The sequence below is a fragment of the Molothrus aeneus genome, chromosome 24 (assembly GCF_037042795.1).
Source record: "Molothrus aeneus isolate 106 chromosome 24, BPBGC_Maene_1.0, whole genome shotgun sequence".
In the NCBI taxonomy this organism is placed as follows: domain Eukaryota; kingdom Metazoa; phylum Chordata; class Aves; order Passeriformes; family Icteridae; genus Molothrus; species Molothrus aeneus.
Window position 1 is genome coordinate 593,903 of NC_089669.1, and position 9,930 is coordinate 603,832.

Here is a 9,930-nt window from a genome sequence, read left to right on the forward strand (position 1 = left end):
GGATCTGGTGGCTGCCCTCAGCATGGTTGCTTCTGTTTCCCATCGTTTCTGAAGGCAACAGGGACTGGATGAGGTCTGTTCACTCCACCTGGCTGTTCTTAGCCGCACATGGGAGTTCTTTCTTTCAGGATTTCTTGTTCCTTACCACAGAAGCTCTTCGCAGATTCAGCTTTCTGAGTCTCCTTCCCCCCCTTCAGTGCTGTGTTTATTCCCCCAGCTCGTGCACTGCAGGGATCTTTGAGCCCACCAGCCAATGCAAGCATTAAGTTCTCTGGCCAGGTGATCACCCAAATGAAATCCAATCCTGCCCCCAGGCATGAAGAAAAGGAGCCTGAGCTCCTTTTGGCTTTCGTACCCCTGTGGCACTCCAGACTTATTGAGGCCGTTCTGGAATGCAGCAAAAGATGAGGAGAAATTCAAACCCCACGGAGTGACCGAGTCAGGCTGCGTGAGCAGCGATGGCCTCGCACCTTCCTCACTGCCACAGCTCCTCTCATTTCCCTGTGGGCAGGGCAGGGCAGGGCAGAGTGTCCCTGGCTGCAGCGAGGGCAGATCCTCTCCTTGGGGAGTGCCCTGCCCAGTGCAGTAGTGCCCTGCCCAATGCAGGAGTGCCCTGCCCAATGTAACCCTGGCAGGAGTGCCCTGCCCCAATGCAGCCTGGCAGGAGTGCCCTGTCCAATGCAGCCTGGCAGGAGTGCCCTGCCCAATGCAGCCTGGCAGGAGTGCCCTGTCCAATGCAGGAGTGCCCTGTCCAGTGCAGCCTGGCAGGAGTGCCCTGTCCAATGCAGCCTGGCAGGAGCACCTTGCCCAGTGCAGCCCTGCAGGCCCTGCAGCATCTCCCGCAGCACAGCAGGGCCGCCAGCCCGGCAGTGACAGCTCCGCTCTCCCCGCAGAACCACGAGTTCATCGACGAGCAGCTGTTCGAGCAGAACTGCATGGAGAGCTCTCTGCAGAACTACCCCTCGTCGCGGAGCCCGTCCGTGTCCAGCCAGGCGGGGCTGGGCGCCTCCTGCTGCTCGCGGCGCCACAAGCGGAGCGCGGCGCTGCCCAACTGCAGCGTGCCCGCCACGAGGCTGCGGAGCATGCAGGAGCTGAGCACCATCCACATCCCGGGCAGCGAGCAGCCCTCCCTCACCGCCAGGTACAGGGGCTGGCAGGGCTGGCAGGGCTGTGCCCAGGGTGTGCCCAGGGTGGGGCTGGCAGGACTGTGCCCAGCTGTGCCCAGCTGTGCCCAGCTGCGGGGCTGGCAGGGCCGTGCCCAGCTGTGGGGCTGGCAGGAGCTGAGCGCCATCCACATCCCGGGCAGCGAGCAGCCCTCCCTCACTGCCAGGTACAGGGGGTGGCACGGATGGCAGGGCTGTGCCCAGGGTGGGGCTGGTAGGGCTGTGCCCAGCTGTGCCCACTGCGGGGCTGGTAGGGCTGTGCCTCGCTGTGCCCACTGCGGGGCTGGCAGGGCTGTGCCCAGCTGTGCCCACTGCGGGGCTGGCAGGACTGTGCCCAGCTGTGCCCACTGCGGGGCTGGCAGGACTGTGCCCAGCTGTGCCCAGATGTGCCCACTGCGGGGCTGGCAGGACTGTGCCCAGCTGTGCCCAGCTGTGCCCACTGCGGGGCTGGCAGGACTGTGCCCAGCTGTGCCCAGCTGCGGGGCTGTTCCCCAGCCAGGGGCAGGCCTGGTGGCAGCCTGTCCGTCTGCCCCGCAGTGATGGCCCACGGGAGGTGGCTCCTGGCTGTCCCGGCAAGGAAGGAAGGGAGGAGCCGGTTAAAGCTGCCCCGGGCAGCCTGGAGGGTGAATGTCAGGAAAGGTTCTGCCCCTGGCTGCGGGCCAGCAGCATCTTGGAGGGCTGAGGTGGTCCCAAGGGACGCTCCACTGATTTTCATTGTCCAAAAACCTAAATTGCCACTCTAAGCATCACTGGGAAGCAAATAAGAGGAATTTCACAATGGTGCCTTAGTACCTTGACCTAAAAAGCCATAAAGGACACAGGTGAAGTGTCCCTTAATAGAAAATGGTTAAAATTTCATTTTATACATAAATTGCTTAAAAAGAATCTTTTATTCACGATATAATTCCTGCAAATATTAAATTACTTTCTAAATCCCCCTCAGCCCATTAAGTTTTTTGTGCACCAGGGCTGGTTTTGAATGTCCCATTCCTCTTCTCCCCACTCCTATCAAAGGGACGTACAAACCAAACAAAGCTGCCTTCAGGGCAGCAAGTGATTACTTGGTTTGTAATGCCCAGAAGGGCATTTCAGAGCATGAATTATGAATGAGTAAGCACAAAACAAGCCTCCAGCTATTTCAGTTTCAATATGACAATATTTTAAACCAGCACCTGAAGCAGTAATTCAGGGGAATGTCAACTGTTCTGGCTGCTAAATCAGACACCGGTGATATTTTAAATGTCAACACTTATTTCACTTGCTTACCAAACTGGGCAAGGATGGAGAGAGGAAAAAACGCTTTTCAGTGAATTTTTGTGTGGAATGTGACCAGCTTGGTGTGCTGGTTACCACTGGCAGAGGCACCCAGGCCCTGGGGCTGCCCCAGTGGGGGCACGGGGCTGGGATCTGTTCCTGGGCGTTTGGGGGATCAGAAACCACCCCCGGGCAGTCACTCCGAGGGAACAGCAGCAGCTCCCGGCTGGGAGCTCTCCATTCTGAAAGGACAGGCCTTGTGTGGAAAATGAACACGTTGGGCTGCTAATAGCAGACTCCTGGAGCTGTGCAGATGCACAGAAATCAACCTATCATTTTCCCCCTGTAATTAATTATAGGATGCAATTGATGCAGATCTAATAAGAATGCTTCCAGCTGTCACATCCCTGAAACTACTGCGGAGAGAAATAAAATAGAAAGGATCAAGAGACGGCAAATATGAAAGAGGTATTTGAAATGCAAGAAAGACAACATCTTTCTCAGAAAGAACTACCTGTGCTCTGAAAAGATGCACTACACAGGCCAGGGTATTTAGATGTCCTTTTAAATAGACTAGAATTATGCAAGAAGGAAATGGAAACAGAGCAATTTGCCCTGTGAGAAGCTGTCTCCTAACCAGGGGGAACATTACCAGAGCTCGGTGTAATCTGTGTAGACATAAATGGTGCCTTGCAGGAACGGGGGGATGTTTAAATGGAGTCTTTGAATATTTCAGCTGAATGAGATCCTGATTAAGAACCGTCCCCATCCTTTCTACCGCCTCATTTTGAGAAACAAGCCAAGCACTAAATTTGTTTTCCAGTCGCTCCAGCCTCAACATGAAGTCGGACGACGGGCTGAGGCCGAACTGCAAGGCCGGGCAGATCACCACGGCCATCATCAGCATCCCCACGCCGCCGGCGCTGACGCCCGAGGGCGAGAGCAGACCCGGCCCGGGCAGCCCCGGGCCCGCCACGAACGTTCCCAACATCGTCAAGGTCTCCGCCTTGTGAGCCCGGCCCGGCGCTGAGCGGAGGAGCCGCCGAGCTCCGCCAACAGCCAGGCACCAAGCGCCGGGCACTGAGAGCTGGGCACTGAGAGCCGGGCACTGAGAGCTGGGCAGGACCGGGCACTGAGAGCTGGGCACTGAGAGCTGGGCAGGACCGGGCACTGAGAGCTGGGCACTGAGAGCTGGGCAGGACCGGGCACTGAGAGCTGGGCACTGAGAGCCGGGCACTGAGAGCCGGGCACTGAGAGCTGGGCACTGAGAGCTGGGCACTGAGAGCCGGGCACTGAGAGCCGGGCACTGAGAGCCGGGCACTGAGAGCCGGGCACTGAGAGCTGGGCACTGAGAGCTGGGCACTGAGAGCCGGGCACTGAGAGCCGGGCACTGAGAGCCGGGCACTGAGAGCCGGGCACTGAGAGCCGGGCACTGAGAGCCGGGCACTGAGAGCTGGGCACTGAGAGCTGGGCACTGAGAGCCGGGCACTGAGAGCTGGGCACCAAGCGCCGGGCACTGAGAGCCGGGCACTGAGAGCTGGGCAGGACCGGGCACTGAGAGCTGGGCACTGAGAGCCGGGCACTGAGAGCTGGGCACTGAGAGCCGGGCACTGAGAGCCGGGCACTGAGAGCTGGGCACTGAGAGCCGGGCACTGAGAGCCGGGCACTGAGAGCTGGGCACCAAGCGCCGGGCACTGAGAGCCGGGCACTGAGAGCTGGGCAGGACCGGGCACTGAGAGCTGGGCACTGAGAGCCGGGCACTGAGAGCTGGGCACTGAGAGCCGGGCACTGAGAGCCGGGCACTGAGAGCTGGGCACTGAGAGCTGGGCAGGACCGGGCACCAGGCACTGGGCAGGAACAGGCAGGACTGGGCACGGGGCACCAGGCAGAGCTGGGCAGGACCGGCAGGACCAGGCACTGGGCAAGACCGGGCACTGGGCAGAGCTGGGCACCGGGCACCGAGGAAGGGCTGCAGGAGGAGCAGAGACCCGTGGGCAGAGCCAGCTGTGCCTGTCCAGCTGTGCCCTGCACGGCCTGACAGCTGTGCCCTGCCAGCTGTGCCCTGAACAGCCCCGCCAGCTGTGCCCAGCCAGCTGTGCCCTGCACAGCCCCGCCAGCTGTGCCCCAGCTGTCTGTGCCCGGGCAGCTGTGCCCCACACAGCCCAGCCAGTTGTGCCCAGCCAGTTGTGCCCAGCCAGCTGTGCCCATCCAGCTGTGCCCCTGCCAGCTGTGCCCCTGCCAGCTGTGCCCGTCCAGCTGTGCCCCTGCCAGCTGTGCCCTGTCCAGCTGTGCCCGTCCAGCTGTGCCCGTCCAGCTGTGCCCTGCACGGCCCGACAGCGCCGCACAGCTGGAGCAGGAGCAGGAGCCGGCCCGGCGGCAGAGCCACTGCAGAGAGCGGAATCTAACACTGTGTATCGCAGCACCTTTTTAAAGGTTTTTAATGGATAATATTTATTCACGAGGAAATGACTGAAAAGGTGAAAAACAATAGATTTTGTGACTTTTTTCTTTTTTTTTTTCTTCATGGAGCAGGTCCTTTAAACCAACCAAAATTTCGCTTTTTTTTTTTTTTCTTTTATAGGAAAAGATTTAGAGAAAAGAAGCCTCCTGTCACAGCAGCTCCCTGCGTGGCTGTGTGTGTGAGTGTGAGTGGGCAGGGCCCCAGAGGGCACGGCCCTGCCAGGGATGTGCCCAGCCAGGTGTGCCAGCCCCCTGCACACACACACCCACACACACACTCCTCCTCCCTCCCCGGATGCCATCCCCAATTTAGACTATTTTGTACCCGCCTTTCAGGTCAATACAGTGCAATTGCAAACTGTGTTTGTCTGCTAATTATTGTCTGTGGAAACATATTTGTGGAGAAAAACAAAAACAACAAAAAAAGAAGACAGGCTTTAGTAGAGTTTTAGTCCCACCTGGGTATCTGCTTTCTATTTTTGTTATCACTTACTTGTAAGAGTGTGACTAGACTACAGTTCTGTATTTTTTAAAAGGAAAAAAAAAAGGTAGGATTCTTTTTTAATACTGTGCACACAAATGGCAAAGAATGAAAGCACTGAACTCAACTGCATCGAGCGTTCCTGAGTCTACCAGAGGTTCCTTGTAATGTATGCCCATGCTTTTTACTTTTTACTTTTGGTTCCTATAGAGAAATTCCTTTGCTAGCACTGGATGTGTAACCCATTGTAAATAGTAGCCAAATAATGTCTGGATTTATACTTGATAATAATTAACCCCAGAGCCAAATATCTTGCATGGACAGAGAGGTGTTTGGCTTTTTCACAGGCTGAGGGCTCCAGTTGTCCCATCCATGGCTCCTGGGCTGCATTGATTTTGGGGATAGACAAGGTCAGCAATTTCAGTTCCCAGGACCTGCCTGGGAAGGGGGAGCAGGACTGGAGCTTGGGAACGTTTGCTAACGTGTGGTACAGACAGCATTTTCTACTGCCAGTTCTACACTTAGTTTGGGTAAAGTCTCCTCATGAGCTAACAGCTAACCAAAAACTGAGAACACTGTGTGGTACCCAGGGACCTCAAACTGGGCCTGAGCCGTGCTCAGTGCTGGCACCTCCTCTGGCACCTTCCTAGGAAGGATTCCTCAAGGGAAATTCATGGCCTGAAACACAACTGCTCCCTCTTTGCTGCACTCTGCCCTCCTGGAGTGCCCTTCCCCAGGGCAGAGTGAGGAGCATCCCCTCCCTCCCCTGCCCCAGCCTGGCTGATCCCTGCTCGTGCACAAACCTCCCAAGGCCCATCCCTGTCCCCAACAGCCCGGAGGGAGCAGGGGAAGGTCCCCGTCCCCTTCTGAGCAGGGATTTTACCAATTTCGGAGTGCAAGGAACGGCTCAAAGAGTGATTGAGGCTGGCTCAGCAGAGGGATGATGTTTTGTTTGAACATCTGTCATAACCTCTCCCGGTGTAATATTTATCTGCACATATACACACACATATAGCTAATTACAGACACATACATGTATAGATAATTAATGCTGATTACACATAGGAGCTGCACCCTGCTTTGGCAGCACTCCTGCTGTGCCTGAGCAATGGCTGCTGCATTAACTCAGTTAGAATCCTCCTAACCCTCCTTAGAACCCTACAACATCCCAGGAACCCCAGGGCTATGGCTGAGCCTCCAGTAGCTGCACCAGCTTCCAGTCATTTATTCCAGGGCTGTGATATGTAACCCAAAACTATGTTTAGTCCTGTTTTAAAAGATTAAAATGCTCTGCCTTTTGCTGCTTCCTGTAAGAGGTTATACTGCAGTTAATCTTACCATTACTGAGGTTTTTTTCTGATGTTTTAATTTCATTTTTGCTTTATTTTCATTAAGTGTCATCTGAGCACCCCTGCCCTCCCAGATCAGAGGCCTTGCTCTCCACCACTTGCCACCTTTGCGCCTCATCTCCACTGGCACAGAGTGAGGGTGAAATGGCCCCGTGCTGACAGGGACAGGAATAAAAATTACAAAGAGTCAGGGATTCCCCAAGGATTCTTGGTGCTGCCTTTCTTATTCCTGATTCAGCGTGGAGTGCCGAACCAGGCACTTCACATCTCTGTATCTGTAAATAGCCCTGGAGGCAGCCCTCGCCCAAAGGGGCTTTTAATCACTGTCAGTCAAACTTTTTGGGAAAGGGAGTACAACACTCCATTTTAAGAGGTTAAAAAGAAGGAGGAAAACCAGTTCCAGGAGTTTCTGGCTGGCTGCTTGGGCTCTGATTGCCACGGCCTCTGTTTTCTTCCACAAATCAGGAACTGTTATCCTCGCTGGGAACCACGGCCCTGCCCCTGCCATGAGCAGGGCAGGTGCTGCCCACGCTGTCAGTTCCTCAGCACAGGCTCTCAGGGGATGCAACCACACAGATTTAAGGAAGTCTGAGCCTAGAGGAACAGGGCTAAGAGTATTTTTAGTGGAGGCATTAGCTCTCTTTATCCTCTGAAGTCACCCAATAGAGCATCCGAAAGCACCTGGAACTGCCTTGTGGAAAACCTGGGTTTGCCCCAGGAGAGAATTGTGCACCTCTGGGGGCTGCAGGGACAGGGATCCATCCCCACAGGGACAGGGATCCATCCCCACAGGGATCCATGCCTGCAGGGATCCATCCCCACAGGGATCCATCCCCACAGAGATCCATGCCCACAGGGATCCATGCCTGCAGGGATCCATCCCCACAGGGACAGGGATCCATCCCTGCAGGGACAGGGATCCATGCCCACAGGGATCCATGCCCACAGGGATCCATGCCCACAGGGATCCATCCCCACAGGGACAGGGATCCATCCCTGCAGGGACAGGGATCCATGCCCACAGGGATCCATGCCCACAGGGATCCATCCCTGCAGGGATCCATCCCCACAGGGATCCATCCCTGCAGGGATCCATCCCCACAGGGACAGGGATCCATCCCCACAGGGACAGGGATCCATCCCCACAGGGATCCATCCCCACAGGGACAGGGATCCATGCCCACAGGGATCCATCCCCACAGGGATCCATCCCTGCAGGGATCCATCCCCACAGGGATCCATCCCCACAGGGACAGGGATCCATCCCTGCAGGGACAGGGATCCATCCCCACAGGGATCCATCCCCACAGGGACAGGGATCCATGCCCACAGGGATCCATCCCCACAGGGATCCATCCCTGCAGGGATCCATCCCCACAGGGATCCATCCCCACAGGGACAGGGATCCATCCCTGCAGGGACAGGGATCCATCCCCACAGGGATCCATCCCCACAGGGATCCATCTCCACAGGGATCCATCCCCACAGGAACAGGGATCCATGCCCACAGGGATCCATCTCCACAGGGATCCATCCCCACAGGGATCCATCTCCACAGGGATCCATCCCCGCAGGGACAGGGCAGGCTCTGGAACAGCCCCAGAACACCATCAGTGCTGTGTGGCACTGCAGCTCCAAGCCTTTTCCCCTCCTCTCATTCCTCACAACTTTTTATAGTTTTAGAGAAACTCCTTTAAAAGAGGTAAAAATGGATTCTTTGTACAAAAAGCAAGTGGAAGTGCATTATTTTTTCAGATTTTCCTAAAGCAATATAAAAATATCAAAGGAGCAACTCCTTCTTCTGAGCATTTTATTTCCTTTCCAAAGCTTCGTCTGAAGGAGAAATATTTTCACCGATTTTCAGCCTATGCTATCAATAGATTTCCTCTCCTCTCACCTGGCACTGAGCTGCTAACAGGATTCACACCCAGCTGGCAGCAAATGATGAAAAAAACCTTTCACACATAGGCTTTGACTTCCATTGACCCTTTCTAGAAGCCACCTTTTGCTTTCAGTTTCCTTACAAGAATAACATAGGTAACACATGTGGCTTTAGTGCAAAATAAACCTCATGGATAACCAAAATACATCTTTCTTTAATTGGCAAGAAAGACCAAATTTAATCAATGCCACTTGTTTAACCTAAACCTGTCGCTAATGCATCTGTACTGTAACCCAGCCTTTGTCATTCTAGTCTAGACAGCTCAAGGTGTGTGCATGAAAATCAGATTAATACCAGCTAAAGAATGCAAATATCCTTGAAGAGTTTGCTTTTTTAAGTAAAGTTGCATCTTACATGTATTGTAAAGAAAACCCAGGGAATTAAAAATCCCATTTAATTTATGTGTTGCTACATCCCTTGGACTTTGTAATATTTTAATCTGTTGGACTAAGGCAGAGTTACAGTCAGCACTCGTGGAGAGCTGGTGAACATCAGCAGCTTTGAACCACAAACCTAATTCTGCTTTTAGAGTTGGATGAACAAAACACCTTTCCCACATCACTCACCCACCCAGTCCATCTCAGTATTTTGGTTTAGAACACTTGTTTTTCTCCAACACTTCGAGCCAACTGCAGTACATCCATGGGATTAGAGCCCAAGTTTTTAGGCTTTGTGTTTGCCAAAAGCGCTGTCCATGGTGATTTCTTCTTTCTAAGGCTGTCAGAGCAAAGGGGAGGCAGTGAACATCAGGAGCTGAGCATCAGCACCTGGGCTCTGCTCCTGAGCAATCACTAAGTGACCTCGAGGAAGTCATTTCACCTCTCTGGCAATCCTGTAGAGCAAGGAGCACCTCCCCTTGCACCGAGTGCAGCTTAGCTCCTGACACCCCAAAATGCCACAGGGAATTCTGGAGCCAGAGCCAGAGCTGCTGCTCCTGTTCAGGGGGCAGCACCTGTGCCACGAACGTTTCAGGTGGAACAAAGAGCGGGTGACAGAGAGCTTGTGACAGTCCCTCCTCCTGTTCCCGGTCAGGTCTGTCCCTCTGTGCGTGTCCGTGTGTCCCTCCCCTCCTGGGTTAAACCAGTGCTGCTCCAGAGCCGCAGCTGGGAAGGTCCCCAGCACACCCTCGCTCCTCCCCATTCCTCAGCCACCACTGGGAGCTCCCAGGGGCTCCTTGGACCAAGCAAGTCTCTACAAAGGGTGTGATGGTCTATTTTTGATAAACCAGTACGGCATTCCAATGCAATGGTGTTTTCTTTAGGAGTTCTATGTTGTAAGAAG

The 9,930-nt window shown here is 54.6% G+C and overlaps 1 protein-coding gene across 3 annotated transcripts in view; it reads left to right on the forward strand.

The window, feature by feature from the left end:
- The window catches only part of KCND3 (potassium voltage-gated channel subfamily D member 3), a 97,116-nt gene extending 93,516 nt beyond the window's left edge, over positions 1 to 3,600 (forward strand). For all 3 annotated transcript variants that reach the window (XM_066565170.1, XM_066565172.1, XM_066565171.1), the window contains 2 exons: positions 894 to 1,141; positions 3,241 to 3,600. In XM_066565170.1, coding sequence (XP_066421267.1) covers positions 894 to 1,141; positions 3,241 to 3,430 — 438 coding nt within the window. In that variant the 3' untranslated portion in view covers positions 3,431 to 3,600. The remainder of the gene's footprint in view (positions 1 to 893; positions 1,142 to 3,240) is intronic.
- Positions 3,601 to 9,930: the final 6,330 nt, after the last annotated feature.